General features: G+C 52.1%; 1 protein-coding gene across 2 annotated transcripts in view; it reads right to left on the bottom strand.

Annotated features, from left to right (window-relative positions):
• Positions 1-14,675, bottom strand: part of ddr2l (discoidin domain receptor family, member 2, like) — a 29,259-nt gene extending 14,584 nt beyond the window's left edge. For both annotated transcript variants that reach the window (XM_028808819.2, XM_051931844.1), the window contains exons 1-5: positions 14,489-14,675; positions 2,696-2,824; positions 2,508-2,610; positions 2,174-2,402; positions 1,946-2,093 (exon numbers count right to left, since the gene is read on the bottom strand). In XM_028808819.2, the coding sequence (XP_028664652.1) occupies positions 1,946-2,093; positions 2,174-2,402; positions 2,508-2,610; positions 2,696-2,756 (541 nt within the window). In that variant the 5' untranslated portion in view covers positions 2,757-2,824; positions 14,489-14,675. The remainder of the gene's footprint in view (positions 1-1,945; positions 2,094-2,173; positions 2,403-2,507; positions 2,611-2,695; positions 2,825-14,488) is intronic.
• Positions 14,676-15,352: the final 677 nt, after the last annotated feature.

Here is a 15,352-nt window from a genome sequence, read left to right as displayed (position 1 = left end):
TATCACAGTCACCCGCCGATTTACGGCCAACTGAGTTCAGGCGATTTGTCCTTCTGGATGGTAAGAAAGTTCTGGAAATCGCCAGCAACTCAGCCTTCGTTGTTCTTCTTGTTCTCGTCTCGCAGGGTCTCCGGTGTTTTCTGACTCGGTTCGTTCAGATGGGCGCCGCTCCACGTGGCTAATTCTCAATCACACGGCCTTCCTTACCCCCCTGTTCCTCAGCCGTTATGGTGCTGCACCCCAGTGTTGCCTTTTGAAATTCAATGACGGCCCCCCGGTGAGACGAGCTCGCTTAGAAATGGGGCAGCGCTGCCAACGGCTTCGACCCGCTTACGGACCAACGACGGTGAGACGTGACCCACCAGCACCGCGATCCACACCGCTTTATACTGAACCAGCATAGTGGCAGTTCAAGTGTGCCCGCCGGTGACCCACACCAGACCCAGTGACCTTTGTGGCCGACATTCTCACATTAAATGCCAGCCTTCCTGGCTCCATGGCGCCCACCTTCAGCTCACTAAAAAGCAAAGCCAGTTCAGTTTCTCTTGGACTGCTGGCACATCATGAACATCAAGCTATAGGTAACCCAGACATGGGTGATGCCCCCCAGGCCCCAGTCCTATGGTCCATGCTAGGGGGAGGCACGGGATTGGCAGACGCAGGCAGAGGGGGGGCCTGTGAGGAGTTTGGATTCTTCTCTTGTTCTTCTCCACGTAGTTCTGCCAGCTTTTGGACTCTTTTATTAACATTTAAAACATTTAGAGATACCTGCAATAATGTCACACCTTGGCGAGCTGCTGTGTTGGTTGGCATTTCTTTACTGTCGTTAGCTTCGTTGTCACCACACGACAGCCACTGTGACGTTAGAAAGGTCAGCGCCGCACATTTCTTGGTTGTCCAAAAGTCAGTCAGGGTACAAATTCAAATGAAGAACGTTTTGTGGTGCCCATGCTGTGTGTGCATCTTTGACTCAGCGTTTAGTAGCACTCAGTGGGTTGGTGGTCTTCCACATTTTTGACCCCCCGCTAGTATTTCTGATTATGCTGCCCGTCCTCAGTCCACGTTTCCATCGTGTGTGGCAGCAGTCAGGATGCTCTCGTCAGCACACCACACAGGAGGTTCATGCCCACCACCCTCTCAACAAAGGCGGCCCCCCCCGACTGTACCCAGTGCCATATCAAACACATTCATTCATTCATTTCGTCACACTTAGTAAAGCTAAGCAAACTGGAGGAGCGGCAGATGTGAGTGAGTTGGTGGGCCACAAATTCGCCAAGAGTGCCACCGCATTGGATGACACTGCTAATGGCAGGGAAATCACCAATGCAGCCTGGTGCCAGCCTCCTGGTGAGCGGCGCCCAATGTCGTAAACTCCCTCCATGTCTGACCTCAAGCTGGTGGTCGGCCACTCTGCGGACCCCCTCTGTACTGTAGACTTTTCCTAAGTTGACCTGCTGGGGTCGGTGAACCTCACGAAAGCAGAAACGTCAGCGCAGACAGAAGGACGCACAGAGGGGCAGGCGAGTCCAGCAGATGAAACGGTGCAATGGGCTCCAGTGGTGGATCCCCAGAGCCCCACTGCATTGAGGAGGCTGACGCTTTCTGTGATACGCCAGTGAGAGGCCCGGATGCGATTGATTGATTGATTGATTGATTGATTGGTCTGTTTATAGGGCAGCGTACTTCTTTACTTGTCTTGCACTTGCCCCGTGTGTATGTGAATGCTGCACTGCGGTGGTCCCGTGACTTTGTGTCACTTCACGCTGCAATGCACTGTCTGCATGGTGTGACGATTTAGCCACTTGATGTGACTTGACAACGAGAGCAGAGGTGGAGGACACACGTGAGGGTCTACGTACCGAAGCATTAAAGGACTCACGACAGACCCCTCCATGATAAATACGACGCTGGACCCCCCCGGCTCTCGTTCGGCTCCCCCACTCACCGCTCCAGACGCAGCCGTAGATCTCAACACGCAGACACACCGTGGTGGGGATTTCTGTGACCGGGATGATCCGCACGTACTGGGCAATGATGGGTGGGCCAAGGTCCTTCAGGACCACCTCGTAAGGGTTCTCGTTGCCCTGGATCACCTAGAAAGAGCAAGCAATCATGAGGACACGGGTTTAGGGTGCCCGGTGGGGCAGCAGCTCCCTTCACTCTGGCATCGTACCTTTTTACCGCTGCGGTCCTTCCAAGACATCCATCGCTCTCTGTCTCTGCTGTAGTCCATCCGGTAAATGCGGGCAAACTCATTCCCACTTCCCCTGGCATCCCGTCCCTGCGTCCCCACCAGTGTCACAAAGTAGAGGGCACCGAGGTCAATTTGGAGAAACTGCATGTCTGAAGGTTGAAGGAGGCCCGCTGGGCACCAGGCGCCATCCCCCTCATCCCTGTTGAGCCTTCAGGTGAGGAAAACAAACAAACAAACAAATAAATAAATAGATAAACGCCAGATTAAGAGGACCTAACTGCTCAGCAAGTGGCACAACCTGGCAGGCCCTTACCTGGCGTAATGTGGTCCGGTGCTCTCATACCACTGGCTAGATGCTGTGAGGTCATCATCCTTTATGGTGCCATCCTGCATGCCCAGCGCGTAGCGGCAGTGCCCTAGAGAGACACACAGACAGGGGGAATTGAGGCCTCACGGGGACAAGAACTCAAGTAAAGTGACCTGGGCATGGCGGCTTCTTACGTGGGTCAATCTGAGAGGACACGTCAGCTGGTATGAGCAGCAGCAGGAAGCACAGCATCATGGGGAGGGCGTCTGCTACTCCAGCCTCAGGTCTACATTTCCAAAGGGGTGAAGATGAGCTCCGTGTACCTGGAATTAAAACAGCAGGAGGAGAGCGGTGAGGGGTCAAAGACAAAAACCAGGGTAGCGTGCACCATGCTAGAGAAGACCACCATGTAGGGGTCTGCTCATCTCAAACAGCAGACAGTTCAGGGGTCATTCAGCCCTCACGGTTTCACATTCGGGTCCCTGGCTCCCCGATTCTCCCCTCAGCTGGCTCCGCTACACTCACCTCCTGAACAATTCTGCCTTCCAAAAGCGTCCTGTCACCTCACAGGGTAGTGACAGGTGACCCGCGATCTTTAATCTCCTCCCACCAACTAGCCAGACGGCGGAGCTCCACTGGTGGGGACGCTCATTTAGTCTCCATATTAGAAAAAGAGACATTGCAGCACTTGGAGGTCCAGAGAAGAGAGCAACGGAGAAGGAAAGACAGAAGGAGGTGAAGATGTGGCAGGACTGAGGGGTTAAATATTATGGAACAGGATTAGGATGGTGGATCCCAGCTGTTAATTTAAAACGGACAAATTATTAGGGACCCCCGCTCATCTATTCAATGACCTAATCAGCCGATCAGGTGGCCCCAGCACAATGCATAAAATGCTGCATACACAGGTCAGGAGCTTCAGTTCATCTCCACATCAGACACCGGAACGGGGACAAGATGTGACCTCAGTGATTTGGACCGTGGCATGAGGAGTGTTGGTGCCAGATGGGCTGCTTTGGGCATTTCTGGAACTGCTGAATCCTGGGAGTTTCACACACAAGAGCATCTGGAGGTCAGTCAGGATGGTGCCAGTGAGTGGCAGTTCTACTGATGGAAAGGCCTTGTTGATGACAGGGGACAGAGGAGAATGGCCAGACTGGTCCGAGGTGACCGCTCCGTACAACTCTGGTGAGCGCAAAACAATCTCAGGATGCACCACACCTCAGACCTTGAGGTGGACGGGTTACAACAGCAAAACACCACGCCAGGTACCACTCCTGTCAGCCAGAAACAGAAAGTGGTGGCCGCGGTGGACACAGGGTCTCCAAAACTGGACAACACCCTCTGGTCTAAAGAGTCTCAGTTTCTGCTGGCAGCCTCAGAATTCTGTGCCAACATTACAAATCCACTGTGTCAACAGTCCAGGGTGGTGTAACTGTGTGTGAAACTGGCACACTCTGTGCCTATCAATGCCAATCACTTGAATGCAACGGCCTGTGTGAGTGTTGCCTCTGACCATGTCCATCCCTTTATGACCACGTACCTTCTAATGGCTACCTCCAGCATGATGATGTACCGTGTCATTTAAGAGTGGTCTCATGATGGTGACCTCAGTGTCCTTCACTGGCCTTCCCAATCACCAGACCCAAATCCATCTTGAGGGTCTGGCAGAAGGGCAACATGGATGGGCAGCTGAAACAATCTTGTCAATCTTAAAGAACACCTGGAGGGATCCATGCCATGAAGGTCCGAGTCTGTTTGGTGGGCAAAAGGAGGCCCAACCTGAAATGAGCTTGATGGCCCTAAAGCGAGTGTTCAGCGAGTGCTGATGGAAACGGGAGAAGAGGACCCTTAGGTACAAGACAAGGAGGCCGTGCTCACCTGGACGGCTGCGGTGGGCAGCCGAGACCTCCAATTCACAAAACAGACACAGAGAAAGTGCTGAGGAGAGCAACTGTGCCAACTGAAGGGTGGACTCGTATCGACAAAGAGCAGAGACAAACAGAGATGAAGAGCTGGCCGCTCTACGGTGGTCTCCTGCCCCTCTTCTGGCCCAGACATGGCAGTTTGCTGTGAGGCTTTCACCTGTGAAGAAGTCAACAACACGCCAACATCTACAGAGACGAGGGGGCTTCACGGCTCAGCCATCTGACCTGAGAAGTGGCAGACGTCAGTCACAGCACGGTGTAGCGTCCTGGTGGGCTTTAGGACTTTGTTGACTCTTTTGAATGTCGCAGTATTTTCCATTTTTTCTCTCCAATGATAAAACAGATTTTTACATTTGCTCTTATGAAATATTCTTGTAACGTTGAGTCATATCCAGAAATAACAGCAATAAAAAATGTAAACACGTGCACTGGCGGCGCCCATCCTGCCCGTGTTTCTGATGGCACTTCACAGTCTCAGACGCCGAGCCCACATCGGCGTGCGGCACCCAGATGGCTTTAGCAGACGGCCGAGGCTGTAAAGTGGCATCTGCTGATGGGCGCCTGGGACGTGCTGGCTGAGGAGACCCTGGAACTTCGTGCTTTTCAAAGAGCAGACTTCGGCGTTGAGGTCTTGGACCCTCGGGAGGCTGGTGAAGACGTGCAGATGAGGCGTTGGTGCTCTGTGCTCGTGTCGCTGTGCTCAGCTGCTTTCACCTTCCAGGACTTGGTGATTTTCTGATCTTTAAGATTAACTGGTGGCCACCAGAACTGAGCTGGGACTTAACTTGCTCTTTGTATTCAGTAATTCAGGGTTGGGGGATTGTTTGGACCCATTTTGGACACCATGATGAGTTTTGTTCAACGTCGCTCTTAGACCTCCACCTGTGCTTGGACCAGTCTTTGCTTTGCCCCTTCATCTCCCAGCCCATCCTGCCATTATGAAGTCCTTTCGGATGCAACCATCTTCAACGGATGCCAGCACTCCTCCATGTGCTGCTCAAAGTGGTGACAGCAAATGACAAAAATAACAAATGAACACGAGCCACACTAAACTTCATCTCCTGGATTCCGCCTGGTGGTCAATCTGGCGTTTCCAGCTTTGGTCACAACATGCAGAAGTTAAGACAAAAGAGTCAGATGTGCTTCAGGACCCCGATATGCTAAAGGCTAACAAAGCCCCCCAGACCTGATGGGAGTTTACCAGTTGTATCAGAAGACATGAAGGACGTCGTCTCGAAAGCCTCATTAGGCACAGCTGAGCTGTCACCTTAGGAAGGCGAAACACCTGAGGACTGGAAAGGTGCAAATGTGACTCCAGTCCTCAAGAACGGAGACATAGAGGGTCCTGGTCAGTGCAGACCAACAAGTCTTACAATAAGAAATAAATGAGAGAAGCCCCAACATGAGAATGACATACTAAATAAGAGCCAGTGGGGGCTCATGAGGTGAGGGTCCCACCAAACTGAAGAAGCAACTGGAGCAACTGACAAAAGTAAACCGAACACCAGAACTGACGTCGACCTTCAAAAGCCTTTGACACAGTCGGACTCCAAAGATGAACTCTGAGATGAGAAGCTGCAGGCGTCAGAGGTGACCCCCAAAACTCAAGTTGGTTAACCAGCAGGAGACAAAGACTACAGATGAGAGGAGAATGGAGGAGGTCACCTGTGGAGACCTTCGGGGGTCTGCCCTTGGACCCTCCTCACTTTTTCTGTGATGTGTATTAATGACCCTGATTTCGGTGCGGTTAATGGGAGACACCAAGCCACAGGAAAGGATTTAGGGGACACAAGGCTGTCCTCACCCGAGCGATGTGCAGATGTGATTAAAACGGCACATAAAATGTCAGGTCACGTCGTAAAAAGCGTTGAATATAAAAGGGAGGGGCGTTCTGCTCAGACTGTGTAACTCGCTGGTGAGACCCCATCTGGGGTCCCACAGGCAGGTCTGGTCACCCCAATATGAGAAAGGCAGAGCAGCACTTGAAGACAACCAGGTGCATCATGGGATTGAAGGACATGTCCTCCTGGGACAGACCATCGGGGGTCCTCATCCAGGCCTCGATGAAGTCGATCCGGCAGAATTCTCTCCACCCAACGGTGAATCAGGTACTCGAGGACACCGGCGGGCACGAAGGGCAAGCGCACGGAGGACTGACGCCAGGAAGCACTTCATCACACTAACACTTGTGGGAATCTGAAAACAAACCACCGAGACGTGGAGCTGGACCTTCAGACGGGGGACAAATGGACCGAGTGGTCAGATGACTGAGGGCTGCCCACCCACCAGTCCATCCAGGCCTTCGACTCGTCACCTCACATAGAAGGCTGAGGGTCTAGAGTCCAGTTAGTGCCGCTCTGCCCACCCTTCTTACAGAGGAGACGCCTAGACGGAGATGGGCGCCCACTGCAGCAGGACGAGAGCTGGCGTGGCACACCTCGGAGGTCTCATCTCAGCGCACGCAGACCCCTCGCTTTCGGATTCTTCTTTGCTCGTATGTTGATATTCAGAAGGTCCTAATTATTGTTTGCAGAGGCCGTCAAAGCCGATTGTGAATTTTTAATTGACTTTTTATGGTTTATATAAAAGTGTGAAACAGGCCTACTTTTTTCCAGGCGCTCTTCCTGTTCTTTATAGACGTCCCTGGGTGGCGTCACTCGACGCGCCCGTAATTTGATCTCAAACAGCCGTTCGGCGTGCACACAGACCCCCCCAAAATGCACCGCTCCGGGCTCCTCGCCACGCCAATCCGACTGCGGACGCCATAATCAAATGCACATTTTTTATTTATCACTTTTTCTTCTTCTCCACTCTCAGTCCTGCTGATCTCACCATCACTGCCACTCACAGTCGGACCACCTGTCCTGGCACCCCTGCCCTCTTTCCCCGCCATGTTATCCTGGTTTGGTGACAGTACATCAAAGACCCCACTGGATGGCGCTCTTGTTTCTCAGCTCTTTGATGGACTCAGTGGTCTCCCCTCTCATTTGTCCAACCAACTCCTCAATTTCTTTACATTCAGGGTCTGATGTCAGGCCACCTCAGGGCCAACTGCTTGTTTTTAGGACCGACGGGCATGAAAGGCACCACCAACAACAATGGCAGAGTTAAAGTCACAAAGATGACATTTAGTTTCTGTTCTCACTCTGAGGAGAACATTTAGAGATAACATGGCCAACAAGCCGGGCCTGGTGGCTCCACAGTGAGCCATGCTGACCAGCAAAGCCCCACCTGGTTAAATGCTGAATCTCCCTGCTGCCAGCTTCTCTTGGTGTCCCTGTGCCTTCATTTTATAGTAATGTTCATGGCTCTGATTTCCTTTCTGATTTTAAACTCTTGTGGCAATGCCACCTGTGACTTGGCAGGGAAAGACTTCAGAGTGGCAAGACACATGGCCAGGAGTTTTTTCTCCCATCCAGGAGTTGGCACAGACCGCTGCCCATACTGGCATCATGGAGATGGCATGGTCAGCTGTAGATGGGATGCCAAGGAGATGCACACAGTTACAGGTGCCTGGCTCTCCCCGAGGGGATTTGAGAAGTCCTGGAAATTCTGAAGGGTCCACCTTTCAAAGGGCCTCTGAGTGTTGGCAGGGGCTCAATGGACAAGGAGGTGGACGAGCATTCAGAAACATCGTAAGGTGGGAGACTGAGGAGGAAGGTGGGCAAGTGCCAAACGGCCGAGCAGCAGACAGATCCTCAGGCTCGAGCGCACTCATGTTTGCCATTTCCCCCTGGTGTGCCCCCGTAATGCCAGGGAACCAACAAAAGATTTAAAGGGCAAACTGGGAGAGAAACATGAAACAGCAAAGAGGCGTAACGACGTAGGCAAAGCACTCGGCGAAAATCGAGGTCAGGAGAACGAAGTGAAAATCGATTCAAAAACAAGGAAATCGAGGAAGGTTTGTAATCTGCAGCTCGGATAAAGAGACACAGAAATGGGTGGCCACTCACACCCGTCATGGCCGTCACCTGTGGGTTACAACCTTGGGACACTCGCCAACTAGTGACAGGAAACGGGAACAAAAACACACAAACTGGCCGCCAGCACAAAATAAAACCCACAATATAAGAGTCCCCCTGTGTCCCCAGACAGTGAAGTGGGGAGTCTACTGGGGAGTCCAAATGTCACTCTGGCACAGCAGCGCCCCATGCTGTCAAGACTTGGTGCCAGCAGTTAGAGGTCTGCATGGCATGGAATTCTTTGATCTGCTCCAGGACACCATTGACAAAATTCTGCCCGCTCCTAACTCACGTCCCTGACGTCCCCTCTGAAAGGCACTTGATTTGGGCATTCAGCCCGACTGGATTCTTAAAACAGCAGAACTGGGACAGAAATGTCACCCGGGGTGGGAGGGAATCCGTTTAGGGAGGTTTACCGCTTTTCAAAAAACAATCAGAGGAGGTCTGCTTCTATCATTTTCAAAAAAATAAAAAGCAGACAGCTAGATGAATACGCGGTAATGGTGCCCAGACTGGGCAGAGCCGTGCCAACCTAGAAGTACAAAACGTGCCCAGAGGAAAGTGTGCATCTACAGAGGACTTAAAAATATCCCGACTAACATCTGTTTGATGAGCACATAATGAGTGCCACACGAGTGTACGGCTGCAGTGCGGGCACGTGCCACTTGACTGTGCCAAGCATTAAACTGCTGCAGGGCTTTGGGGTGCCAACAGAGGGGCCATATTGTACACAGAGGCTCGTCCCGTTACAACTGCAGAGGACGCCCTCAGCTTTCCCGCATGTGGCTTTTCGCTGCGGTGTCAGATGTTAGGACTTTAACATTATGGCAGGGTGGTACGCTTGTGGGTTTCTCTTTTGCATTTAGGGAAATAAAAAAGGCAACCCGGTAATCATTCAAAACGTTTACTACAGGGGGCAACATAAATGAGGACGGTTCCGTTGGGCAATTTATTTAAGCAGAAAAATGAAGAAAGAGTCAGTTCATACAAAGGCGAGGGTCGATGAATTCAACTGCTGCTTTGATGACCAGAATGTGCCCAGCCCTGCAGTGTCCTCTGTCGCCACGCGCGCCACGAAGGCCAATTTCTACTTCTGAGTTACGCGCGTCATCGTGATGCACGGAGACTTCGCCGTCGACAGCCTTTTCTACTTTGGAGTCGCACTGCATCGCTGGCACAGACCTGAACACTAGTTGGCGGTGTTTATAGCGCACAAGAAAAGCGAGGGAGCTGATAAAGTGCCCACCAGGACTGGCGCTCCCCCCGCTACACACCTCCTTCAGTATTTGTCCATCACATTTACATACAATTGGCAACTTCCACCATGTAAGACGAGTTTCAGGTAATGCGTAGTAACCCAAGACTGGCCAATCAGAGCCGAAGGGGTCTGCTTAGAGTTTGTGTCGACATGACATGCAATCACATTTTTGGGAGATGTGCGTCACGCTACGCCATTGATAAGTGACACGGACGCCACACAGAAGTAAAAATCAGCCTTTCAAATGTGCCACGAGCGGCCTGTGAGCACCTGGCAAAAGGCGAGTTGGCACCGAGGAACACAAAGCTAACACAGCTGGGAATTGCAGCCCTGTGGGACAGCCCTAGCGGGGTCCTTGGGTGCCACCAGGGGGAGCTACAGAGGACTGGCCCCCCTACTTTGAGGGACGTCTGAGTGCACTGCCCTGGCACTGGAACTGTACACGGGTCTGAGGTAAAAGATGACACCACTGGGGACCGGGGGTGGGGGGTGTGTAGGGGGACAGGGGACAAAGCAACTGGAGGAGTGGCATGAGAGGGGCCTGTGAATTATCTGTGGCTGTGCGAAGCCATGACTGTGCTGGGTGTGATTGTGCCAGGGGTCTGGGGCCCAGTGGAGCCCCCTGCTGGTTACACCACATAAATCTTTATCTCAGGTGGTAATATGAGGTCTTCGGATTTTGTGCACCCATAGAAAAGAGCAGATTTCAGAGCTCCAGACATTTGATTTGAGACAACAAGACACACGTAGATGTCCTGGAAGAAGGAAACTCAGCCCGCAACAGGGCACCTCACGATCCGAGGTGTTTGTCACCACGCAGCTCAGTGCCTGATGGAGCCGCTGATGATCGGTGCCATCAAAGTGATCACCTTAAAGAGAAAGAGCTGAGTGGAGAAATAAAACTGCACCAGGGACCACTAGACTGAAGAGGTGAACTTCTGGAGGATGTGACAAAGTGTCAAAGTGACAAGGAGCACAAAGTGTCACCCAAGCGACCTGAACGAGGACTTCACAATTTTTAATGGTGCTGACAAAACGGCTCCAGTGGGGTCTTCATGAAAGTCACAAGCACATAATGGAGGGAAGTGCATTTAAGATGGAAGACAGGAGGGAGGCGGAAAATCACGGGAACAACCAGCCGTGTCATGGAGTTTAAGCATCTGGGTGGGTCAGTGGCTAGATGAGCCCTGTGGACTGGACGGGCACACTTCTGGTCTTCTGATCTCCTATCTCCACTGACAAGTCCACCACGACACCCATAAGATGTTTGTTCAACTTTCAGACCCCCTTTAGCGTAATCACAGCTAACATTTCATCCATGAGATTTCATTTGCCAAATGTCTGCCCAGGTCCAGTGTGGTGAACCTGTGGATTTGAGGGCACCCGCCTTTCCAACTCATGTAGTGCCAGCTGGTCCATCACAGTGGCATCTAATCGCTGGAGAGCAGCAATGCCGGACATGTTGGCAACACACCAGTGAGGATCTCAGAGCGTTTCGCATGTGGGACGATAACCCAGATGGAGGATTAGATATTAGAGGCGCTATATAACAGAGAGGAAAACAGGACCTGCAGTTGACCATGGCTGGATGTGAAAGGCACTATATAATACATAAAGAGAGCACGACATTACTGAATCGGAGATAGAGAGACATGAAGAGCACCACACGGTAGAAGAGATGGAGCTGACATGACGGGCACTTTCCAGTCCCAAATGAAGCCGTCTCACTTGTCACGGTGTCACATGTGGGTCAGACACACACTGAGGTCCCCCACTTGACAGCATGAAATTCAGTAAAGTTTTGGTAAAGGCGCTATATCACTTAAAGACCACCAAGTCAAGTGATGAACAAACACGAGTGGCTAAACAGCACGTTGGTACAGCTTCACTCATTTAATGGTTTCCCCAGGAGGTTCAGCACCTATGCCCACCATTGCCTCTTGCTGCCCACTGAGTCTAACCACCCTACCCTACCCTACCCTACTCCTCCTCTTCCTCAGCAGGTATCAGCTGAGGTTTTCACGGCTGCCTTGGTCAGTCTCCAATTGTTAAAGTGAGGACCCCTGAGACACAGAGGTCCCCGAGGACCTCTGTGCAGGTCACTAGGAGAAGGAGGTCACCTGTGTAGGTGACACAGGAATTAAGAGAAAGACCACCTGGTTGGGAGCTCCTGCAACAGAAGGGAGGAAAAACAACTTTAGCCTGACAAGGAAAAAAATTGAAACAACGGAGTAGAACACAGGTGGGATTGCAGGACTGACCCCAAAACCAATGCGGCCCACCCTCTCCATGGCACACTGTCCAAGGAGTGCCAGGTCTGCTAGGTGGTCCAACTGCCACTCTAGAGCCATCAGACTGCCATTTTTTACTCAAGCCTAGTTCAGGCGACAAAAGAAAAGACAAGTAAGTGTTGTGTCCTTAGTTTTGGGGGTCTTGTGCACTCGTGTCACGGTTTGGACTTTACTGTTAGCCTCTGGCACTTTGATGTCATGTTTTATGTAGCTGCTGGTCAAAGTGAATTCCCCCTTCAGGATCAATAAAAGACTAACTAACTATATTACAACTTTCACACCCATCTATCACTCATATAGTGCCTTTTCCATCCAGCTAATTGTACTGCACCTTTCACATTTACCTACAGTGGCCTCCGTGGGACCCCACCCTATGGACTGGAACAGCTGCAATCTTCACAGTCGCCACTGGAGGGCGGCAGATGCAGCCTCAGATCCTGCAGCTCCTCTCCCAGTGCAAAGGCAGGCCCATCAGCACCCCGCCTACCTGCCCCCCCACTTATGTCTTATGTAATATCTGGCTCTGCCGCCTGGTTGGACGACGTCCAGGATTCGCTAGCTGAGGAGGTCATGTGACCAGCTGGAAACAAAAAGAGTCAACAGCACGGCCACAAATCCTCACAAAGATGACATCGAGCAAGGCGCCCAGCAGCCTGACCTCTGACCTCAGGACTGAGAACCAAAAGAAAAGAGGGGTGAGACCACCAGCTGGCACAGACACGGGTTCAAAAGCTCCCGCAGTCCTCAAGTGAGCAGGCTGTCACAGTCAAGAGGCAATGAGAAGGTAAGAGACGTGCAGAGAGCCACAGGCTGTGACTGACAGGCGGACAGAAGGCACTCTTTATGTGACAGAAGGCACTATATAAGTGACAGACAGGCACTATGTAACAGATTGACAGGAAAAGTACAATATAACCAACAGTTATCAGAGGCACAACATATATAACTGATGGATGGGTAGATAGGAAAGACAGACTGGCACAATGTAACATTGAAAGACAGATAGAAAAGGCGCTATATAACAGACAGACAGACAGATGGATAACAGAGTGACATGAAAAGGCACTATATAACTGATTGATAGAGAGAAAGAAAACATCTCTTTGGTAAATGGGACATTGTCTTTCTGTCTAACAATCACTTTTATAGTGCATTGCTCTCCATTATATAGTGCCTTTCCTAGCTATCACTATAACACTGATTAATAGACTGACAGACTGAAAAGGCACTATACAGTAGAAACAGACAGACAGACAGAGAAGGCACTAAATCACTGGCATATAGTCATGAAAAGGCACTATATAATAGAGAGGCACTCTAGAACTGGTCAACAGAAAAGGCACTATATAACTGCCAAAGAGGGTCCTCTTGGCCACTTGTCAAAGGTGACCCACTACGTCCCTGTGCCACTGCTCAGCCCCCAGATGCCACACAAGGTCTGTTTGAAAGCCACAGGTGACCCTCGGCAGCCATGAGTGTACAGTTGAGACGAATAAACGACAAAAACAACCAAAGTGATGCGCCATGTGGATGCCCCGTCCAGAGTACAAGGCGCTGTATAGCGCCATGACACCTCCACCTGCCTTGTTCCGACTCGGCTGTCTCCTGTCACTGATCATCACCAACACTTCACCATTAAGAAGCCAAACCAGGAAAAGCTGACCAGACGATGGCTGCCCACCAAGAGCTCATCAATCAGCAGAAGAATGAAAAGACGAGAAGAAATGCCTGCCGTTTGCTCCTTCGGCCAGGTGGCGCAGTGGTAGTGCTGCTGTAAGGAGACTGTGGAAGATTGTGGGTTCGCTTCCCGGTTCCCCTCTGTGTGGTGTAAAGCGCTATATAAATGTAATGAATTATTATTATTATCAGTGCCAAGTCTGCAACGTCAGGTGTGTGTGTCGGGCAGCTGGGCGGTGCCCGGACATGGCAGGAGATGCCAGCGCCCACTTTTGGCTCGAGCTTCTTCTCTTCTTTACACGGGGCGAAGGTTCAGGATCAGCGCGCGAGAGACGTGGACACGCGACAGAAACGCCGCCCCGCGAGTCGTGTAAGATTGTGCCACCGAGACGACACAATGGCCTTTTCACCAACATGTCTGCGAAGTGGCACACACGGCGAGGGTCCCGTCGATTTCGGGCCTTCACGTCCGGAGCGCCGTTGGTTTCCAGCGCGATGGCAGCACAGGCTCGTCGGACAATCGGCGGCAACCATTAAATAAAAAAAAGGCTTTGACGTCACACGCGGAGGAGGCACCACACATCATGAGGTCACACGAGGGGGGGGGGGTCGAGTGCTCCAACTTGTGACGTCACGCTACCCAGGGGCTGCGGATATGGGGGTTACATCGTTCTTGGGGTCGAGGACCCCCGCGCCCGGCTTTTTGTGTTCACTTCTGGGGGAAGCCTGCCAGTCTGCCCACCATACGAAGGAGTTTCGTAAAGGGGGGTAGGGGGGAAGGTTGATCGGGTAGGGGGGGAGCCTACAGATGGCCGTCCCGTGAGCTCCTCCGCACTCGATGGCCTCTCCGCTCGGTCGCCCGTTCGCTCACCTCCAGTCGGTGCGCCTCAAGTCGGCGATGAGCCGCTCGTGAACTCCGCTGCCCCGTTCTGTCCCGTCCCGTCCTCCACTCTGCGGCGCTTTTCCTTTTTTTTTTGTCCGCCAAACTTCCAGAGTCCCGGAGAGCCGCCGAGAAAGTTTCTGTCCGAGTTTACATCACATCCCCCTTCCGGCGCGGCGGCGCCCCCCGGGAGAGTCGCTCTTAAAGGGACACGAGCGCATTAGCGACGGACGAGCGGGGCGAAGCTCGGGTGAGAGATGGGCGAGCTGGAGGACGGGGGGCACGGGGGGCACGCGTCAGGGTATGATTGCAGTGGGGTGGGAGCTGGACGTCAGGGCACCGTGAGGTCACCGTGAGGTGGGCAGCCGGGTGATCAGCCAGCCTGATGTGCACGGCTTGGTCGGAGGGGCAAGCGGAACTGGGGAGGGGAGGGGGGGGCGATTGTGGTGTGTGGAGGAGACAGGGCGCTACCTTAAAAAGAGGGATAGAGATGGGCAATGCCATGACTATGAAGGAGCTGGGCACATTCTGGGGCATGGACCACAGCATTTGAAACAATGACGCATGGGGGGTATCATACATTTCAGATACGTCGAGGTCTACTTCTTTTAATTTTCTCTTGATTAGCTCAGGGGAGCACCATGTTAGTCGGGATGGCACTTGCTTTAAAATTAATTAGGAGCTTAACCACCCCCCCATGATGCTGGTATCCAATATATATAAATATGTGTACATTAGATGAAAAAGCGGGTGGGGGTCCGAAGTGGGGTGAGGGGGTCCCAAGCTTGGTGGGGTCCTTTGGAGTCAGAACACAGAATGGGGGTCCTGGAAGTCTAAGTTCATTGGACTGGGTAG

This window comes from Erpetoichthys calabaricus, chromosome 9 (genome assembly GCF_900747795.2).
Source record: "Erpetoichthys calabaricus chromosome 9, fErpCal1.3, whole genome shotgun sequence".
Taxonomy (NCBI): Eukaryota; Metazoa; Chordata; class Cladistia; order Polypteriformes; family Polypteridae; genus Erpetoichthys; species Erpetoichthys calabaricus.
The sequence above is the reverse complement of the archived record's forward strand: the minus strand, read 5'-3'. Positions and strand labels throughout refer to the sequence as shown.